Genomic DNA, 21,730 nt, shown 5'->3' with positions numbered 1-21,730 from the left:
ATGGTCTATTGTGCTTTTGGTTTTCTGTTTGATACCATGTATCCCAGAGGAGAGGAGGAGAGTCCAGGGTTCAGGACAGCTACATCAGCTTGGAATAATCCTGACTGAAGAGGCGCATCCTGTGTAAATTTGGTTAAGTCCTGGGATTTCTCTGTGTTGGTAATACCTCGGTGGGGCTAGATAAGGTAGCGGTAAAGAGAAGGCAGATAATACACTCGAAGTTTGAAATAATGGGCTTCATGGAGATACCCAGGGTAGTAGTCTGGGGAAATGTGAGACACTCAGAAAGGAAGGAATCTCTTACGGGTACTTGCAGATATGGTTTGTTTTGATCTCTTTGTTGCTATGAGAAAAAAAGTTATTGGAGAAGTTTGTCACACAGTGCCTTGGCTTAACTAGCCAAGTCCAAAGTATCTGACTTATGTAGACAGTCAGCTAAGAGACGTAATATTATTCCAGCTACTAATCTTCTTTTTGTACCAGGGTAAGGTAGGAATGTGTATCTTCAGAGCTGATATTTGTAATTGATATGGCCCTTGTGCTTACAGAATGGACTCAATGCTCTGCACCTGGCGGCTAAAGAAGGCCATGTGGGACTGGTACAAGAATTATTGGAAAGAGGGTCGGCTGTGGATTCTGCCACGAAGGTAATTCATGCATGTCTGTAAGTTTATTCGCAAAAAGAAAAAGTAAAATAAACAGGAGAAATTTAGAAAAACAATATTAAAGTGCAAAATAAGAGAATATAAATACCTCACCAATATTTCAAATATTATTTCTGTTATGGCCTGTGAGTTTGTGTTCTTTGCTGAAGCTCACTGGTAGTAAATAAAGATGGAAAGTTTATTATTTATACAGTCTGTTTACAGGGGAAGCATTAAAAGGCTTTAGCAATGCCAAAGTTTTCATCATTTCCAATGACTAGTCCACATTATAAAGAGAGTGAATATAGCTCAGAATAGTAGATTTTTCTTCCAAGCCTGTGGAAAAAAATGATAATAGACCATATCACATCCAGAGATTTTTTACTCAAGGGCACAGTTGAAAACACACCCGTGTGATAATTTGTTTTGCCTTCAGCCTTTCTACAGGCAGGCGCATTGGTATGTCCAAAGCATTCAGTCAGTATGTTGTTTGTCTACAGGTTGTAAATTCCTTGTGATGGGCCAGAGTTTTGTCTTGAACAATGTGATGTTTGACTCCCAGTGTCTAGGTTGGCTGCCTTTGCTCAGCCTTTGCATTCAGTTACCGCCACTGTGTGCTCATGGTGCTCTCATTTTTTGATTTCTGATGCACAGGACCTCCACCAAGGTTAACGCTTGGTCGTCAGCTCAGAGTGCTTCTTGCTGCACTTGTTATTCCCATCACTTATGGAAAAACCAGAAGTTCCCGCCTTCAAACACATCTTCAAGTCACCCCTCAGTGAAGCTGTTTGTAGAACCACCAGGTTCTAGATAGGGCTTTGAAGTTTTTTTTCCCTGGTTTTATGAACCTTGTTTCTTTATTAAAGCCTTTTAAATATTGCTCGTGGGATGAGAGATTGGCCTGGAAAAAATACAAGGCTCTTACAAAAGCAGACGTCTACTGCACTGCTGCTGTTTTGTGAGAGGTTATTTTTATTGTGCAGTGCATCTCCTAATGTAAGGTTAATACCTTTCAAAAACATGCGTTTTTTAATTTTATGCCAGTTAGAGAAGAGAAAAAAAGGCTGATCTTCTGTGTTCAAAAGGTTAGTTTCTGTTACTTAACAGAGTCAGATTGTCCTTTTGGGTCTTGCACTGGGAAATCTCATTTCACATGGGATTCACACCTTGAATTTTAGGACTCCTACATTTCAGCTACCTTCTATGGGTCATGATCTCTGGACTGAACAAAAAACCCTGTTATCCTGTACTGGTCTTTACCTAGAAATTTGTCCCATGCCCCAAACACTCAAAAGTTATGTTAGGATGTTAGACAGCCACTTGAGACAACCACTGCTACTACCAGTTCTGTCCCCTATGATGTTTATCATCATGGAACTGTAAGGTAAAATTGTACTCAGAAAATGAACGTTATAAAGAACTGCTGGCTGAAATTATTCGTAAAGAAGGGTAATGTCTTTTTTTTTTTTTTTTTTTCCCCTCTCTATAACAGAAAGGGAACACAGCCCTGCACATTGCATCCTTAGCAGGACAAGCTGAAGTTGTGAAAGTTCTGGTTAAGGAAGGAGCCAATATTAATGCACAATCTCAGGTATGATGCTCTTTTCCCTTCTCTCTTCTAAAAGTTATTTGGTGAAATTTTATAAGATAGATATGAGATGTTAGGCAGTGATTCCACATGTCCAAGCCCAACACATGGATCAAATTGAGGCTTACATAGCATTCGATGGTAAGTAAAATAAAAGTAAACTACAAATAGAAGTAGTTATATACTCATTGTGTGACACAGGACCTCTCATTTTTGTTGACTGAAAGCTGTCAGGAATTCCTAGTGTACTTTAATAAATTGTTTCAGAAATTTTTCAAAGCGTGGAAATATTACATGGTATGTTTGAGTTGAATTTGGTGAGCAGGAGCAAAGATAATTTCTCAAAGACTTGATTTATAGAATTGCTTTTCGTGGTTATTTGTTGGCTCAAAATTTGCAGATGACTTACTCTAGGCTTCTAAACTCATTCTTTATGTGATCAGAAAGAATTGAAATGAAAAGTTCGGAAGGTATATTTGAATTGGGAAAATTCACCTTGTCCTGGCAGGCAAACCAGCTGTAAAAAGAGCCCAGTTAATTCCACGGACACGAAGCTTGTCTGCTCTTCCAAACATGCCAGAGAACGTGGTGGTGTGGCACCAGGTGGAACTGATGGCCAGTTCTCTCGCTGGTTTGACCGAGGCTGTAGAGGCGGCTGCCTGCCTGCGGTGGTTTCAGGGCTGTGAACATGGGCTAGATTCGCAGTTAACAACGTACTGCAAACCAGCTAGATGAGGGTTTGTTTTCCGAGCCAGCTGTCCCTGTCTCCTCTGCCCTCCCGAACAGGCACGCTATTAGCGCTGTAGATTTAATTCACCAAGCTATCCTAACCCATATTTTGAGATAGTCGTTATTTCCCCTGCTTAGTATTAGGGACAATTTATCAAATAAATAACTTAGTGTTTGTAAATGCTACCTTAACTGGGGGAGCTGTCTGTAGCTATGAAGAACTGAACAGATGGAATAGATGAGGACTATATATGATAAAGAAACGGCATCTTTCTGAAGCATCTAGTCAGCTTGTGTCATTCTCAAAGTAAATCATCGAGCTAACTAACAGTGTTCAGATTGAGTCGCGGTGCGTCATTCAATGACCACAAACACCATTTTTGCAGTAATGGTGTAAGCTAAGACAATGAGAAAAACAAGTCACGCTTCAGGGGTAGTTTAATTTCAAATTAAATTTTCCCAGCACTTAACTGTCTATTGGTAAGATAATGACCCTTAGCTTAATCGTGCTGGGATACATGAGCAGAACAAGAGGAGAGTGATGTGATTTAACAGTGCGTCTGGGAACTACCTTGGTTGAACTGAGTTTCAGGAAAGATAGCTGGGCTTCTGTGAGATGCTCTTCCCAATCCTCTTCTGTAGCAAATTCCCTGATCATTAGGGACACAGATGACTTTGTTAAAGGTTTTGAGTTGTCAGAGTCCATCCTAAGTCTGCCCAGCCCCACATCTTGCTTGCCCAGGCCTGGGAAACTGGGACCCGGAGGGGTCTTTTTGTTGTTTGGTGTTACAAATTTATGATGGGCAGTCTAAAGTAAGTAGAGAGCAGGAGATGAACGAATAAGTTTATAAAATGAATAGGTTTGTCTGTACCTTCGTTACATTTTAAGACAAGAGAGAGAAATTGCAAAGACCTTTAAGTGCTCGATTCCAAGGTTTTTTAAATATTTTCTTTATTATGCCCCAAAGCAACTGCTAAAGAGCTCTTTCAGGACAACTGATGGTCAGTTACTCCCTGTGCTCTGCTTCCATTAAAGATAAGAAAAGTTTTAACTCCGTCGCTGAAAAATTTAGCCAACTCCTTTCCTAATGACCTAACTGGATGACTTGTTCATACATCTATCAGCCTTTTCATGTGTATAAGAAGATAAAATCATGTCTTTAATGTTAGGATTTTGAGCATGGTAAGAGAAATAATTGTAAAAATGATACTTTCGCAAAGCAGTATCCCTCAGAAAATCTTCATAAAGGCTTTTCCTGATGCTGGAAAAATAAAGGAAGTTCTCTAAATTTAAAAAGAAAAACTCCTACCAGAATTGGAAATTGTTTCTGCAGGTATTACTTTACACAGTCCTCTAAACACATTTATTGTTAGCAGTGGATGTTCGGTGTAGTGTATGCAGACCTGTTAGTAGTAGGCATTTGCTACTTGTATTAATTGAATGAATCTGCTGGAGGATGTTTTCTCCCCAGCGCTGCTCACTGGTTGCCTTCAGACGGGATAAATTCAAACTGCTGTGATACAGATGTCCTGGATTTGTGCCATGTTGTCTTAATTAAACAGCTCCCTTTGACTTGAATGGGCGGGTGAGTCCTTAATGCATCATGATCCAGCTGTGGGGGCCTTTCGGTTGTGTCCTTCTGGCCTGCTGCGCTTTTGCAGAAGAGATGGGTAATAGCTGCATCAGGCCGGAGGAGATGTTCGGAGGCTCTTGCTGCGGCTGCCGAGGGGTGTTTCCAGTGGAAGGTGTCCCTTCGTAGGGACCGCCCTGTCATACGGTTCCCTGGCCAAAGCACTGTCATGAGCACAACAATTAACAATTGCACACGGAGAGAGAGGAGCATGTCCCAGATCTGTCTTCTTTTTGGTAACTGTTGAATGTACTTGGGTAATATCTATTGATAGTGTTCAGCACTTCGAATGGTGTTTGTGCGTGAGCATTCACACAGATGTTCCCATGTAGCTAGTGATGTGAATGTGAATGAACAGATGTTGCCTATATGATGGGTGGAAAGGATGTATGTTTTTTTTAGTCAGGGCTCAGAGCAGACTCCTAAGAATTTGGTTCTAATACTGATTCGCCAGAGGCCTCCCTTGGAAGATTAAGTAAAAAAGTGATTTCTCTCTGCCCCGTGAATGGAATGAGGATAATGAATGCCACCTTTCTACTCGAGATTGCATTGACATGCTCAAGAATCATGTGTGTCACAGAAAATGAATAAGTTACCAAAAAAGAGAGGAGAAAACCAGAAACTTCAACATTAATAAAGAATAGACATTTGATTTATGATAAAAGATCAAGAAAGATTCAAGCATACCGAAGTACAGCTGGTCAAAAAAGAAAAATATGAAGTTACGTAGAAAAAGGAAATGAGAATGACTGAAGAGAATATGCTCAGATACTCAAATACTAAGCTTTTTTTTTGTCAGGAAGTGTGTCATTGATGAAAAGGCGAAGAGAAAAGTCATATCAGGAAGGAGCTTAATTGAGAAGGTCAGAAATGAACAAAAATACAAATTCAAGGTAAATTTTAATTTAAAAAAGTGAGAAATGGACTGAAATGCTCAGCTTCTATTTCTTACATTTTCTCTCAATGCCATTTTTAAAAATAGATGCTGTATTGTCACTCTTAAATCTTTTATGAACAGTTGTCGGTATTGAGGGTATATTACATCCTCTCCTTGGTATCTCTGTTATTTCACACTTAATTTTTTTAAGGCCCCTGCTAAATGCCATTTGTTGGTAGTGATTTAATGCTAGTGAAGTTACTCAGGTTGCTCCATAACTTCCTCTTTAAAGAACTTGGTATCTGTCAAGGTCATTCTCATTTTCAGTGATGACAATTTGCCACAGTGACAAGATTTTTTCACTGATGATAAAACTGATAGATAAAAGAGTATACTCAGCTCCAGGCCGTTCCGTTTATTGGTTTTCCTTTTGTCCATTAAATTGCATAAAAACACTGGCCTTTATCGAAACTTACCACCAGTGACATGAGAAACACCACGCTGATTTCCCAGTTCCTTGCAACAACAAAACATCAGAATTATCTTGGAAAATGCTATTAAAAACACTGTAACCACTGAGATTACAAACCCCATCTGTGCGCTCTGAGACTGTTATGCATTCAGGACTTTGATTTTATGGATTTTGTTTTTCTACTAGATTGCTTTGCCCTTCAGCTTCATGTTGGCCTTCAGAGCTGTTGTTTTGTTCATCTTCCTCTTTTAAAAAAGTCTGTTCCTTTTGAGCTAATACGTCATCACTGCTATTTTTAGAAAAGTAATTTCTATTTTGATACAAAGCCTAATTGCACAGTGATTACTAATTGAATGACTCCACTTTCACCTGCATGCATGTCATCTGAGAGCTGACATCTTCCTTGAGTATGTTTCAGGCAAATGCTGAAACGAGGGCAAGCCCAGAAATGGCCAGAGAGATCTAGAAGTTGCTGGTCCTTTTTGGCATACTTCCACCTAGGCTTTAACCAGTGTGCAATTGTTTGGCTCAGTTAGAATTGCCTTTTGCTGCAAGCATTGCTGGAGAAAATATATTTATATAATGAGTATCTATAAAACCTTCGCTTGGTTGACTCTGCTCCTACTTCAGTGAGCAGATCTAGATATGGATCATCAAGAAAAAAAAAAACAAACAACAAAACCCACAACAATTTCTGCCATTTCTTTTCTTGATTTGACCATGATTTTTGGTCATGTATAGATCTGCCCAAGCTGCGCTCATTGATAATATAAAATGTCATCTGAGGACTGGATGGTACAAACTATAATGTCAGGTGGGCAACAGATCTCCTGGGGTTGGTCCAGGCAATTCCTCCGAGCTTTGATTACATTTCTTTGCACAGCAGAACAAGGTCATCCCATGGAATGATGTAATCTTTTGCAATATGTATTCACTTGTGTGGGTGACCCTCTAGGTACTTCTGAATTTCAGAGGGGAATTGAGAAAAAGTCCTCAGGGGGCATTGAAATGTTTCATTATGCAGAGCCGTGGAAGTGGGATTGGCCACTTACCTCTCTCTCTCACACCCACGCACCCACCCGTCACACACTTTCACTGAGCCCAGTGATATCCTCCTTTCGCAGCTGGATCACTTCTCTACCCCAAACCTTAGTTGTTGCTTGTGCATTAGAACAGTAATTCTTTTTTGTAATCTTCCTCTCCGTGAGTGTCTACGTTTGCGATATACTGTGAATTCTTATGCCAATTCTTGATCTTTTTTTCCCAGGTGGAAGAAATATCACTGATTTAGTCAGCCCAACCCTGCCCTTTGATAAATTACTGTTTGTCTTTAAAGCTTTCCCTTGAAGTCAGATTGTATCATCTGACTCAGGTATAGGCAACAGAGGTGTCTGATAACTGCAATTTTAGCCTGCCAAATGTGATGATACCCCTACGGCAATACTCTTAATAACTGAGTCTACCTGTAGACCGTCCCCTGCGGCAGTGATGCTGAGCTGTTCTGACCAGGCAAACCTTATGGAATGGATCAGTCCTGACCTTCCTCCATTCCAGAGAAGGTCAAAAGAAGTTAGCCTCGTGCAAAGAGTTGCTCCTCCTAGGGTGAGGTGATTTGACAAGCGTCAAGTGATTGAGGTTCAAAGAGCTGAAAAGACAAAATGAGGAAATATAATTTTCTTCTGTTCAGTAACTGTAATGGAACTGTCATATCCTAAGAAAGAAATTATTCCCTTCAATTTTAAAACTTCTGCAACAGAGTTTAGAATAGAAACGCCTTCACCGTTAGCTGCTAAGGTCGTGCTTTGACAACTGCTTCATCTAGGGGCCCTCACAAAAGGAGGAGCTACCTTTTAATCATGAGATTATTTAAAGTGACCCAGATACAGAAAGCAAGGATTAGATAAATCAGTCCTCTCCCAAGCTGATCTTGTTATTTAAAAGCCCTCTGGTTTCCTTTCCTCTATATCCTTCTCTAAGCTCATTGCAAACACATTAGCCAAGAAATATTTTTGTTTGAATTTGCCCCCATTACAATTACCGCTTCCTCTTTCAACGCATCGGAGATGCTGTCGTGACTGCTAGAGTGTTCTTATCTGGGCTATTCATCAAATTGTGCTACTCTAAGGATGGCTTCAAAATTTCCAGCCTCAATATGCTTTCCCAAAAATGAGCGATAAGAGAGCTTGTTGAATGTCTGTATTCAGTGTTACCACAAAAGCAAAGGGAGGATTTATGTGGTTCTCGGAGAAGTGATCAGCTTGTCTCTCTCAGGATGCCCTAGGATTTGCTTTACCAGAGATTGCTCTCCCCGTGGTTTGTAAAGATAATCTTACCTTCAGAGTGGAGCGTGTTTTGCAGACTATTTGCAACTCCATTATGACAAAAGGTTCTAATTCCACCAACTGGGCTTTCAGCTTTTATACCAGTATGTTTAGAGAGCCGGATTTCTAGCTGCAGTATATCATTTTGCTGCAGTTCATCATTGCTAATGTAATAAAGGATCAGGCCCATTATCTCTGCACTGGAGGCAGGGAAAGAAAGGAAGAAATGTCTGCTGGAAGATTATATGGATTTTGAGATGTGAACAAAAATACTACATTAAGAACCATGAAAGAACAGATATATTTATTCATCCTGCCTTAAACTAATCAAAGTTCCAGCTGCCTGTCTCTTACAGTATTTATCAGTTAATGATAAGCAGCCCTTATTCCTGATCTTGAAGTATGACCTCAGGCAACCATGGAAGAGTGGGGTAAAACGGGATGCCTGCGCACGTGAGACTGAAGCGGTGCTTGCAGATTGACACGGAATTACAGGATAACAGAGCGTGAACATAAGATGATGATTGTTAATACCAGCTCATTCATGTGGGACTTCCCATTTCCCCAAACAATTCATGCAGTTAAAGGAAAAATAACCCTATGAGGGTCCCCAGTTTGTGGTGTCACCTCCAGAAGCGGCAGCGTGGTGATGTGGAGGTTTGGGTCTTGGTTGGCTTTCTCTCAAAATGTGCTCTGAGGATCAGGAGCTCATAAAAAACAAAGGAGGGTACTGAGGCAGTTTGATATATGTCTCTTGGATCCCAGCTGCAGCCATAAAATAACTCAGTGTGTCAGGACCTCAACGAAGAAAGACTAAAAACAATCTGAAAATATTTACAACCTGTGTCTTAGTCTATTTTGTTAACTCGCAGTCTCTGTTAAAGTGCTATAAAGGGACCAATGGTCCAGGTTGAAAGATTTTAATTTAAACAAATAATTTAAACCCTGCAAACAGGGAATTTTTAAGCTAATAATGTGATACGTGGCCTGTAATATTTATTCTTAAAATGCATAAACTTTAGGAGCCCGCAGTAAACCAACCTAGCAGCTGGCAAGGTAAGGGCTTGCCAGACCAACATGCCCCATTTCACCCCTACTGTAATGACACAGTCTGCGACGATAAGAACCAAGCAGTGGAAATGTTATATGTTTATGAGAGTGTGGATATAACTGAATCACAACCAAATGAATACAGATGTTGTATTTCTAATTTTAGTGTAATATTGTCTTCCTTCCGGCCCTCAAGCATATACATAAAATAAATTGGGGGTTTTTTCAGTGCTGCTTTTCCTTTACCACGTTTGGAAGGCAAACCCCAAATGCTGTTTTGGACGACTGCCCAGAATTCAAACGCGAGACTCTGCCCTGGCTAAGCTTTTGGGCTCTAACCCCTGCCCAGTATCAAGGTTATGTTTCCTTGTGCATGACTGATCTATTCTCTTCCCATTATTCTCCATCAGCTCAGTTTCTGTTACAGGGTCCCTCTTTGTAAAAATGACATTTCCAAGGCAGAGAACATCTTAGTTCCTTCCTGGTTGTGTTTCAGGCTGTTGTTGCTTTGCTGTTCTCAAGGAGAAAATCGTGATGTTTAAAGCTGCTAAAATAGAATGTTTGTGCTCTTTAAATTTGGCGTCTGAGCTAGGAGATGACTTACAGTAAAATATGCTTCCCAGGAGAGGGGTTCTCGTAATGGGGAGGCAGCAGGTGTCATATATGTGGTGCTGCAGTGGGAGTGCTGTGTGATCGCTCATGAATCAGCTTACCAAGTTCACCGCAAACCCAGACAACGGCGTTTATCCATAGGCTTAACAATTATTGCAGTGGTGTAAGCAGAGTGGAAAACACTATTTATATTACTAGGGAATTAGTGAGACAGCTGAAGGGGGTGGTACTATTTTCAGTGCAGGCTTCTGTGTCGCTACATTTTTAAAATTTATTTATTACAAATTAGTTTTACGATCCATCATCTCAAACAAGTAAACACTCTTTCACTGTTTTCTGTGTTTAACCATTTGGCGCAATAAAGTAGAATCGCCAGCCTCCCTAAATCCAGTAATTCTGGCCTTTTTCCTGAATGCTTTTCTCAGCTTTAATCCTTACAGTCTATGGGACCCTGCGGGCCTCAGCATCTGCTGCGTGTAACGAATGCAAAGATCGTCACCTAAACGATTAGCTGACGCTCGTTGGGGAGTTTTACCGTAGGTCACAATCCAGTGGCTCTCCTGTGCCCTTACAGATGTGCCACTTTACATCGACTAGTTCTGTGCTCGCAAGCGCTTACACCTCATCTGCGTCGTCCTTTTTACTAGCGCTTTCCAGCTTTATTGTAAAAGAAAATTATACCCCAGGAAAATGAATATATACTAATGGGCTGCTCATTTTGAACCATGGAGGAAAGAATCTGGTCAGAAAACATCAGGTGCTTTCACCAATACCAGAAATCCACAGTGTTTAATTTTAGCTGCTTGTTGATGTATCCAAAGGATGTTTTTACTGACTGTCTCATAAGGTGGATATAGGACAGAACAAAGGTACCCCCGTGATGGTGCTGTCAGCATCACAACAGTGCAGTCAGAAGGACAAGAGGGGAACAGAGTGCGCTTTCTTCCTCAGTCTCTCAAGGTTGAGCCAGATGTGAAGCTGGAGCAGCGGAAAAAGGAGAGAATCTTGAACTGAATTCTGTTTCTCAAAGGCATAATCTGTTTTTTGCACCGGTGTTGGTTCAGCCCTTCTCCTTATAGTTGAAGTAGAATCAAACTCCCTGCTACGGTCCCAGAGAGAACCTATAGGCAAATGTCAAACTGCCTTCTGAATATTGCAATGGGATATTTTACACAAATAGACCTTCTTATGATAAAGCATTTAATGATAAAATCAAGCAGTATGCAAGAGTACATGTTGCACCTTGGCAGCATCGATCTGAATGCTTGGTGGGCACTGCAGGCTCACTGGAGAAAATAATGCAGTAGTTTTAGTTGTTTTCAACTTGAGAAAGCCTGCTAAAATAAATCAGTTTAAATACAGTTGCTTATTTAAAAAAAATCTGATTTTTAACTATATATACAGTATATTATACAGTTAATCACTATTTAGGGTTCCACTTCTGATAGTAAACATGTTATTTCTATTTCTCTTTAGTCATAGATGTAAAAAAGGGTAGTTTCCTTCTATCCACCTTCGCGTTCTCAATTTCATGCTGCTTAAGCTGTCAGAGAGCAAGATGGGCTCCTGATTCGAGTGTTCCCCATCCCTTTGGAGTAGCCCACTTTCCCTTGACTGTATGGCAAAATGAGACTCCTCAGGCACCTTAAATTTGGCAACTTAAAATTAAATGCTGTGCGTTTCCCTTTAGCGTGTCTTCACAAATTTGACAATTGTATATTTGCTTGATGGACGTAGTAGTGTAAATATAGAGGTAGTAGTCCAAATATTTCTGAGATTTTTTTTTTCTTTAAAAAGAATATGGATTATATGTTTGTTTTATGGAAAATGCATTTTAATGGAAAAGGAGGAGGAATGTGAATAACTGATCAAGTTACCACTATATAAAACTTCCGGATTTTTATTTAAGCTTAAAAAAAAAAAAAGAGAGACTTAAAAAAGTTAAAGTAGGTACCTTGATCTATCCTTAATTCACCCTTTTAGGCAGAGAATCTCTCCTGCTCAGATACAATCCTCTTATGAAGGGTGTATTTTTAGACTGGCTGAAAATAATGTGCTGGGCATAATGCACAACAGAGTGCCCAGAATGGTGATATTGTTGACTCTATCAAGGTGTGTGATCTTAATTTAGCTTGCAGTGTTGCGTTTATTTGTAACTCCTATTTCATTGAGTAAAATTAATTAGTTGCTTGGCTATTTAGAGGATTTTTCACTGAATCATAGTGGTTGGAAGGTACTTCTGGAGGTTATCTGGTCCAGCCCCCCTGCTCAAGCAGGGCCACCCCCAGCAGGCTGCCCAGGGCTGTGTCCAGGTGGTTCTGAACACCTCCGAGGATGGAGGCTCCCACAGCCTCTCTGGGCAGCCTCTGCCAGTGCTTGGTCACCCTCGCAGTGAAAAAAATGGTTCCTGCTCTTCAGAGGGACCCTCTTGTGTGTCAGTTTGCGCCCGTCACCTCTGATCCTTTTCCTCCCCTGCATAATGTTTGAGAATAGTCTTTGCTGGAGCTGTTATTTCCTCTCCTGTGGAGATTACTGGAGGCTGAGATAAAGGGCAACTGCAAATGGAGGTAGAGTTACCTTATTTTAACTGGTAAAGTGAGGTGTAGATGTCACTGGTTTAGGCTAATAATTGTGGAAAAATGGGAAAACAGGGAGATTAATTGTATGTCACTGAATAAAGATTTAAATCAGGAACTTATTCTTGTTGAAGTTGAGCAATATTCTGAAATTACTGAAATTAAAGGCTCTGGAAATGACCATGATCTTACTGTGTAAAAGGATATATTAACACATGACTATAAATCAGAAGATTTTATAATCTGTGTGAGCCGTTTCATGAGTTATCTAAGCTCGTCTCACCCTTGTCTCATCCTTTGTGCCAATGTCTGTTCCTTTTTGGGGCTGGCTTAAATTCTAACAAGCAGGAAGAGGAGGCGGCGCAGGGAGAAAGGTAGTATAATTTCACAAAGGCTTCTTTTAGGTTATGTTAAATGCTGGGTCCTATGAAAGAAACTCTAGAGTGACCCAAAGGAAACCAAGCTTTTATATGGGGTGTATTTTGTGCACAGAAACTTCCCGGGATGTTGCTTGAGAGAAGTGCACTTGCAGAGTTGTAGTAAAGGTTGAAGAAAAAGGTTAACTAATTTGGTTTTCATTTGTGACCTTGAGAAATTTTTTTCCTTTCCTTGATATGAGGTAAAACTGGGGCGAGAAGGTTACCAAAATGGCAGGCCAAACCCCTGCAGTAAGATGGAGAGGCAGAGGAAGTAACTGGCCTGGGTCAGGCAATCTGCTGATTGTGTTGACCTGCTGACTGGTAATTACATCTTGAAGCGCGAGTAGGAATGAGCGTTTGCTGTATGTAACCAATGGCATTAGATGTCAGTTGTCTTCTCTTCCCTGGTAATCTCAGTGGTCTTCTAATGCAGACTTGAACAGGTCCTGGAGGCCGTTAAAATAAAATAGATAAATTAACCTGGGCTTACATTAGCTTTTTAATCACAGGATATGTTGCTAACTGACATGTCATCTTAAAAGAGGCAAAGTGAGGGAAGAAATACCATGTTTCTGTTTTCTCTCTTTTCCTTATCAGTATGAATATAGAGAGATATATGGATATATAGTTTATAGGTACTGTAGGTATATAGGCACTAAAGGCCACGCGGTCACGGGCACGCGTGGGTAAGCTAGTCCTTCAAACGCGCTGGCTACTGACTAGAGCTTGGAAGATGTGTGCCTCTGTTTGTTCGGTACTGCGTGCAAAAAGCATGGTTCCTTGAAAACCTGCCGTAAAATAAAGCTCAGCCAAGCTATGTAACTGTGTGATTTCCTAAATGCTCTAATAATCCCTCTGCTTCTTCAGACTGTGTTCTTCATTAGGGCTTGGGCAAAATTTAATGATAAAAATTCTGAGTCATATATAGACTTGCCAATTTGCATTAATAGCTTGAAGAATGATTGAGAGCTACTAATTTCCTCAAATTAGCAAGTAAATCAGTGAATGTCGTAGAAAGAACGGAGTATGAAATATACTCTTTGTTTAGCGTTAATTTCTCATTATAACTTTGTATTTTAGCAGTAAACATGTTGCATACGCATTTGTAAGAATAATGAAATCTGAGTACTCGGTCCTCACTACAAATACTCTGATGAAATCATTGTTTGAAAATGAATGTTATATCTCATTACAAAATTAATTTCTATTTTTCAGATGATGCAAACAATCTAAACATACAGGCATAATTACACAGCCGGGCTTTCAGAAAACGCAAAATAAAGTGCATTTTTCCTTTTCCAGGTCACATTTACATGCCACAGTCAGTATTTTTACTTTCATTCTGGGCTGTGTTTCTACAGTACAGGATCATAAGCTGAAGGAAAATCTAGTGAAGTAGAACCCCCACCCCAGGCTCCATAAACCCTTGGTATCCCATTCCACGTGCCAAAACAAGGAGAGGAGAGGTCAGTCCCCTTTGCAGTACGTCCATGGAAGATCATTAACCAGAATGTCGTGCATTCGGTAGAATTCACTTTGGGGTAGTGAAACAAAAGTCTAGGGAAAACATGTTCTCCTCAATTTGCAGAGATCTGGGATCTTGAGCTTTGAAAGATCTCTAGAAGCAGAACAGAGAAGCCAAGTATTGGCATAATGGTCTTTGAAACTAGAAGATGAGAAACCGGGAAGGGGATTTTAGATTAACAAAAGTAGAGGAATTGAGGGAAGGATATGCTTTTGTTGTGGGCATTTCCATTGAACTGCAGAACTGGCTGAGACAGACAGAAACTTGCTGTATGGGAGACAGACAGACAGACACATCATAGAAACTAGGCAGGATGGGAGGAGGCATGGAAGTCCTGGAGTCTGGTGGACAACTGAGAAGGAAGAGTTCCAGCAGGGCTAGCGGGTGATCCTACTGCGAAGAGCTCTTGCCAGGGAGAGCGGTAATACTGGGAGTCCTAAAATAGGAGTGTCCTGGCTAAGAGCCTGTAGTGTTGAGGTCAGGAACGCTGCAATTGAAAGCTCTGAAACCAGTTCTTCACTGAGAAAGCAGACTTCTCCCTGCCAGCGGGAAAAAAATGGGCTTGACCTTGCCGGGGGGCAAAATTCAGGGGAAGCTTTTTCAGTGTGTCTGGTATGGGCAGTTCTGCATATAGACCTTGGCATGCTGTTGCAATTTCCAAAATAAGCCAGATTTTAAGAAAAATATATACGGTAGTTTTAAACTATAAATAAAGCTTAAAAAAAAAAAAAAAGGCTGTGATTTTATGTACGATAATTTCCTTGCCCGCATTTGCTGTAGTTTGAGGTATGATAATAGCACATGAGGAGGATATCCTGGATATAATGGGCACTCTTCTGCATCTCTGTGTGGAAAAGCATTTAGTATTCTTGCTACTAAATGGTCATGAAGTCATATATGTATTGTTTATGGTCTCCTAATCCAGGATTTATTGTCCTGATCCTGTTCCAGACCTAGGGACTTGATTAAAAAAAAAAAAAAATTCTTCAAAGCTTTTAAGCAAATTGATTTACTCTGGCTTGAAAATTCCCATATTGCCCAAATTTATATTAGTTGGTGTGATCCTTATATTCATCCATGTAATATTTGGTGCTAGAAGGATTTTACAAATGGCATGTGTTACCATTTAAAAAATTGCTACGTTAGACAATATTAAAATACTGACAGTGGGAATATAAAATAAAGTACTGAGGGGTGGAAAATTACTATTAGTTATACATAATAGATTACTTTTTTGTTTCTTTCCGGAGCAGGAAGGAAAACGGAACGAGTGAGCCAACTCGGTTACCTGCGGTTTTCTCTGTGCTATTGTGTACAAGCGCCATCGAAAAGAAACCAATCCGTTCCTAATCCCCACCACCAGCTCAGTCCCCATGCCTGGCAATCCCCTGCCCTCCTGCACCTTTCTAATTACGTGCTGAAGAGTGTTCCCTTATTTTATGCAGAGATGGGATCTCTTATCTCCCCCCATTAGAGTTGTCTGGGGAGCAGCCGGGAGGCAGCGCACCCCCGACTCGCCGGCCTCCCAGCCACAGGGTGGACGTGGAAGAGGCCGGCTCCTTTGCCTAGTTTGTGCTCCCAGTTCGCTGCCTGGTGTTAGCAGTGATCTGGGAGGAGGGAAGCCATGCGTCGAAACGCAGCTCAGACTGACCTTCCTGTTAAGAGGCTTTTCTTGATGTCTAACCTGAATTTTCTCTCTAGCAACCTTAGTAAACTATGTGCTTTTCTATTTGTTCTAGTCATCGTGAACACGCAGAACAGACCTTTATCCTCTTCTTTAAAGACTGTTCTCTTGTTTTCCTTCAGCTTTCCCGCTCCAGACAGAACACCACCGATTGCGAGTCTTTTTTTTCCAAAGAAAAATAGCTTCCCTGGGGAGATATATTTTTATGCCAGTGCAACGATTGTCTTTATTACAGCAGCATGAGCTCATTGACCAGTGGCTTTCTGGTAGACTGCTGTGACCTTCAGGTCCTTTTCTGCAGAATTCGTCTGTAACTTGTCAATCCCTGTTTTTGTATACTTTGCTTTTCCTGCAACAGTAGGGAAACTTGTATCTGTTCTTACCAAATAACATTTCCAGCTCTTTTCTCCAGGGTCACAGGAGCATTTCAAATGATGATCCTGTTGTGCGGTGTACTTGCAGACCATCTTGTTCATGCTGTAATAAAAGCACTTTATTCCATCCTGCGAGTCATTACTGAGAATATTGGCTGATACCTGCCAAAGACAGGCCCCTGTGCAAAGCCGCTCAAAATACATCCCACAGTTTTGGCATTGAACTGCAGTTAACTGTTCTCTGGGTGTGGTTTTTAAATTGTGTCCCAAGATTGGTGCTGGAAGTGCCTGAATGTTATGCAAAGGAGTATTAAAAGACTTGCTATGACATGTATGGTGTATATTATATGACATACACAGCATAAATGACATTTATTGCCTCAGCAATCTTATATATTTGTAAATGAAGAGGGGGGTTGTAAAGACATCGGCGCTACAATCAACTGTATTATCTAGCAACTGAAAAATGAGATTTCATTTCATTAGGAAATGTTTCATTAGGAAAGTTTGCTAGAAAGAATAGTGCTGGCTTCTCTGCAACAGTTTTCTTAGTTATCACAGTACTTGCATTAATTCTGACTGCTTGTGTAAATGCACAAGCTTAGCATTCCTTGTGACAGCACGCAAGAGAAAAATAAATGGCATGTTTGAAGCCTGGTTTGTGTTTATGTTCTAGCAAAAAGCGCCATTCCAAGGCAGAAGAATGTTTTCAGAAGTACAAGTGATGTTGTCCTCTTATGCTACATGGTAATCTACAGAATATTCAAGAATTTTTGAAGGCCTTTTTAACAGTCTTAAAAACTCCTAGAAGAAAGTTATTAATTAGGCACACAGCTCACTTCCATGCCTTCCTTTCATAAGCATTTTGTAGCTAATAAATGGAAATTGTTTGCATTTTAATACATATTATACATATGTATATGGTGTATGGGAAGATACAGTTCTTCCCATTGTATTTTAATGGAAAGAAAGGACTTAGATTTCTAATTAATTATCCTGTAGTTTGATGAACTTAGAAGATTTTTTTTTAAATTACCGTATTATCCAGAGCAGATCCTTTTATAAGGACTTTAAGACATTTTAATGAATGTTTGTAGTTAAATGATAGATGAACTTACTGTACTGTCAGCAGTGCGGTTGTTACTTTGCAAGGTTGGGTTCCTTTATATTTGATGATTCGCAATGTTTTATGTATTACAAAACTTTATCTAGTATGCTAAGCCTTTGTCACTTCTACTCAGCTTGTCATGAGGTACAGACTTTACGGTCTCCGGGGGATGATGTCTCTGGTTAAGTTAATGTAATAAATGGAGGAAGCTCATGCTTTCCTGTCAGCTTTCATAAAACTTTATTGCCAGCTTTACAGTCCCTGAGCATCATCAGCAAGGAATAGCTGTGTTAATAATTAGTGTGTCCATTGCTTCCTTGAAATACGCGTCAGAAGAAAAATGAGTGTGAAAGCGAGTAGAGTTTTGTGGGTTTAAACGGCATTAAACATTACCATAGTAAGCTAAAAATACAAAGTTGCTCTACTGACAAAACGTTTCTGTTGAAAAAGCACAAATGCGTTTTAGTATATTTATTTGGGGTTCATTAATGTCGGTCGGTATACTCCCATTTCCTCATTACAATATTTTCTCGTGTGTTCTTCCTAGAATGGCTTTACTCCTTTATATATGGCAGCTCAAGAGAACCACATTGAAGTGGTGAAATATCTCCTGGAGAATGGAGCCAACCAAAGCACAGCTACTGAGGTGAGGTATATTGTTCTTTTTTACACATGCTCTGATTTTCCTTTGCCTTTACATTCAGCTCACTTGAAGTCAGAAGACTTTTCAAACAGGGTGTTTTGAGAACTTTCACACTTTCATTTCAATGAGTTGTATTTATGAATCTTATCGTTTTTTTCTACATGCACGGAAGACTAGGGTGAGTTGTTCTGGAAGTGGTGAAAAGTCAAGGGATGATATCCAGCGTGATTCATTTGACAGCAAAACTTCTGCTGACTTTAGTGAGCCCAGGATTTTTGCCTTCCATTTGTGCCCATTTCTCCTATCAGCTTCCCGGGGAAATTTCTGAAAAATGAATGAGGCTTTGAAGAGAGGTCCCTAGGGCTGTAGAAATTGTAGGAGGCCGGGGTGGTATTGTCAGGGGAATGGAGTGAATAGTAGATCGATCATAGGCTAAGTGGAGAGGTACAACATTTCATTTGAACAGGTTTATTTCTCCAGCAAAGCCCGTGAAAACTCAAGCACCCAGGAGTGCCGTCACCCAAGCAGCGGGGCTGTCTTTTTGCTGCTTTTTCATTGGTACTCTAAGATCTGGGCAAACAGTGGTGAACAGAATGTTACAGCATGCATGTCCCACTCTTGGCTGTGTAAGGGGTCTTCTGGGGAAGGAAGTTTGGGGACTTGCTTCAGCGCCTTCCTCAGCCAGCTGAAAAGCGTGTAGAACATAACATGAATACCATAATTGGAGCTGTGAGGACTGTGTCCAGAAGGGTGACTGGGTATCATGTGACGTGGTATAAAAACAATTGGTATCAACAGTTATTTGTTGACAAGCTTACTTTTAGATTGAGTCTTGAGATTTTAGATGAGTTCAGAATATTTTATGCATGGAAAGAGTGAGAAACAGACAAGTGCATGCACAAAAACAATAAGTGGAGTAGGCTGTATGTGATGCTGGGTGCACAGAACCATTCAGGTAGAAAGGGGCCTCAGGAGGTCACTTACTCCAATCTCCTGCTCCTGTTCCCCTAAGGTAGGAGTGATGGCAGCTGAACCTCCCTGACCACCTAAGTTACTCTGCTTCTGAGGCTTGTCTGCGACTTTGTGTAAGCTATGACTATCCATTGCTGTCTGTGATTAGAGTAAATCTGAAATCAAATGACCAACAAGGATTGCATCAATGAGCTCAGCAGGCAATGTGCTGTTTTGCCCTCAGATACTTTATTTCTACTGCCGGACCGTGTGGGTATAAATAAGCGGAAGGAGGGTACTAGGTGCTAGGTTCTGGATTTAACTGCAGTGCTGTAAAGGAGGACTGAATGATAAGAACTTCTTTCTGCAAATGAGAGGTTTCGAGGGGAATGGGGAAAACTCCTAGGTCATGAGGACTGTGCTCGTTCTGTGTCCTCCTCTTGTTCTCTTTCTGCTGAATGTTCATTTATTCCAAGCCCAGGGGACAAGTGAACAGGCCCTGGGCTGCCAAGTGTGTTGGCGCTGTGTTTGTTCCATGGATACGGATGTACCGTGTGAAGTAGTAACAGGAAAGTTCCTCTCCTGTCAGAGCTTTTGCCCAAGATTATTACTTTTCCCTAGTCTTTACAGAAACTTACCCATTCTGGATTGCCATCCCAAACGGATGAATCTGAAATGATGATTCTTTTATGCTCGCTCTCCTTCTCTTTAAACCGAACTGTGAGTGTTAACAGGTGCTTTACTGTCCCTTCTTTCAATGGATACTGTACCATTTGATGATAGCTCCTAAAATAATCCTCTCGTGGCCTGCATATATGGTGATCGTGTTACATGTCAGCTTTCTGAAATATGAAGTCCCGTGTGATTGCCAGGCAACGTGGCAGAAACACACTCCTTGTGAGGGAGCCGAGTGGAACTGTGGCTCGCCAGCAGCCCAGCCTGGCTACAGCCTGCTCTCACCTGCTGGCAGCCTTTCTCCCAGTAATTTTTACTGGCCATGATGATCAGGTGCACTGGAAATTCATTCATCAGTTTAGAGGAACTGTGAGGCTGAGATGGTTACAATTAATGTGGCTTCTGCTTGAATGCAGACATCCAGGCATCACTGGAACTCACAGTATAGTCTGATGAAAAAAATAAAATATCCCCCACTCTGAAGCTGAGTCTCAGACTGTCTTCTGCCATCATAGAGGTTGGACAAGACCTCTAGGACCATCAAGTCCAACCGCCAACCCAGCACCCCCAGGCCTCCTAAACCATGTCCCCAAGTGCCATGTCTACACATTTTTGAACACCCCCAGGGACGGTGACTCCCCCACCTCTCTGGGCAGCCTGTGCCGATGCCTGACCGCTCTTTCAGTGAGGAAATGTTTCCTAATATCCAATCTAAGCCTCCCCGGACGCAGCTTGAGGCCATCAGAAGGGTCAGTCCTCAGTTTTGTAGCTTAGAAAGTAAAGGCTGTCCCCTTATCGCTTAACTAGGTAAGTTTTGGTTGCAGGTCTTGCTGAGGTGTTGGTTTCAATGATTCAAGTGTTAGCGAAGGATGGGCTGAGCCACTGTCAGCTTTCACACGTGCCCCGAGTTAGTCTCGTGAACAGAATGAAGAAATGGTGCATTAAATAAGGTGGGATGACAGCCTGTGCTGAGGATGCCACCGAAGCAGATGGAGAAGGACCTTCTGTTTGGCATCCCAGACTGGCTGTGCTCACCTGGGGACGTGGGGAAATGAAATGCTTTCTCCGAGCTCCAGTCAGCCATGCTTTGCAGAAGCGATAGGAGAGGGAATGCAGAAAGTGTTGTGTCCTTTTGGAGAAGGATGGAGGATAAAGTGGAGCAAATCAAATGCATGATCTTGTCTTTGAAGCTTTGAAACTTGCTCTGCCTTTGGATATGTTTTGTTTCCTCTAAAGCTTACATACGTATATATACAAAATGAGAGTAAGGATGAGCTTGGTTTCACAGTGCCTCTAATCCAGGATTTGTTCTCATGTTCCCAGAGGCGAAAGGCAAATGTATTAAGCCATTTCAACACCTAATGTAGCCCCAATCTCAGAATTATCTTTACAGTTCAGCTGTTTCGTCAGCTGTTCACCCTTTTTTAATTCACTGTACAGAATTTAATCTCTATTACAGAAAGAAACCGTAGTAGTATCACTGTTACAACGCACCTACCCACAGTTCTGCGCAGAAGGGAGTGAATGTTATTAGATCACTGAGGGGAAAAATTGCTTTGGCAATTCTTCAGATGTTTCTTTTAGCATATGCTAGCTCTCATTCCTTCTGAACTCGTCCTTCATTATTTTATTGTCTTCCCATATTCCTATTCCAAATGCATTCCATCTCCTTCCTATGCCTTTTACAATGTATCTAAATCAGTTTTCTCACTTTCTGGCTATAATTGACTCTTTAATTGTTCCTTCCGACCTAGACATAGAAGACCTTGTTTTATTCCCTTCCCTTTTCTTTCATTGTTATTCACCATGTCTCTGGTCACAGACTCAGCCAGAGAGCTGCTCTGTTCCTCG

General features: G+C 41.0%; 1 protein-coding gene across 32 annotated transcripts in view; it reads left to right on the top strand.

Annotated features, from left to right (window-relative positions):
- Positions 1–21,730, top strand: part of ANK2 (ankyrin 2) — a 375,969-nt gene that overhangs the window by 230,856 nt on the left and 123,383 nt on the right. For all 32 annotated transcript variants that reach the window (XM_064450621.1, XM_064450596.1, XM_064450601.1 and 29 more), the window contains 3 exons: positions 549–647; positions 2,137–2,235; positions 18,158–18,256. In XM_064450621.1, the coding sequence (XP_064306691.1) occupies positions 549–647; positions 2,137–2,235; positions 18,158–18,256 (297 nt within the window). The remainder of the gene's footprint in view (positions 1–548; positions 648–2,136; positions 2,236–18,157; positions 18,257–21,730) is intronic.

Source organism: Phalacrocorax carbo, chromosome 4, assembly GCF_963921805.1.
Source record: "Phalacrocorax carbo chromosome 4, bPhaCar2.1, whole genome shotgun sequence".
Classification (NCBI taxonomy): Eukaryota; Metazoa; Chordata; class Aves; order Suliformes; family Phalacrocoracidae; genus Phalacrocorax; species Phalacrocorax carbo.
This window is presented reverse-complemented; position numbering and strand designations above follow the sequence as displayed.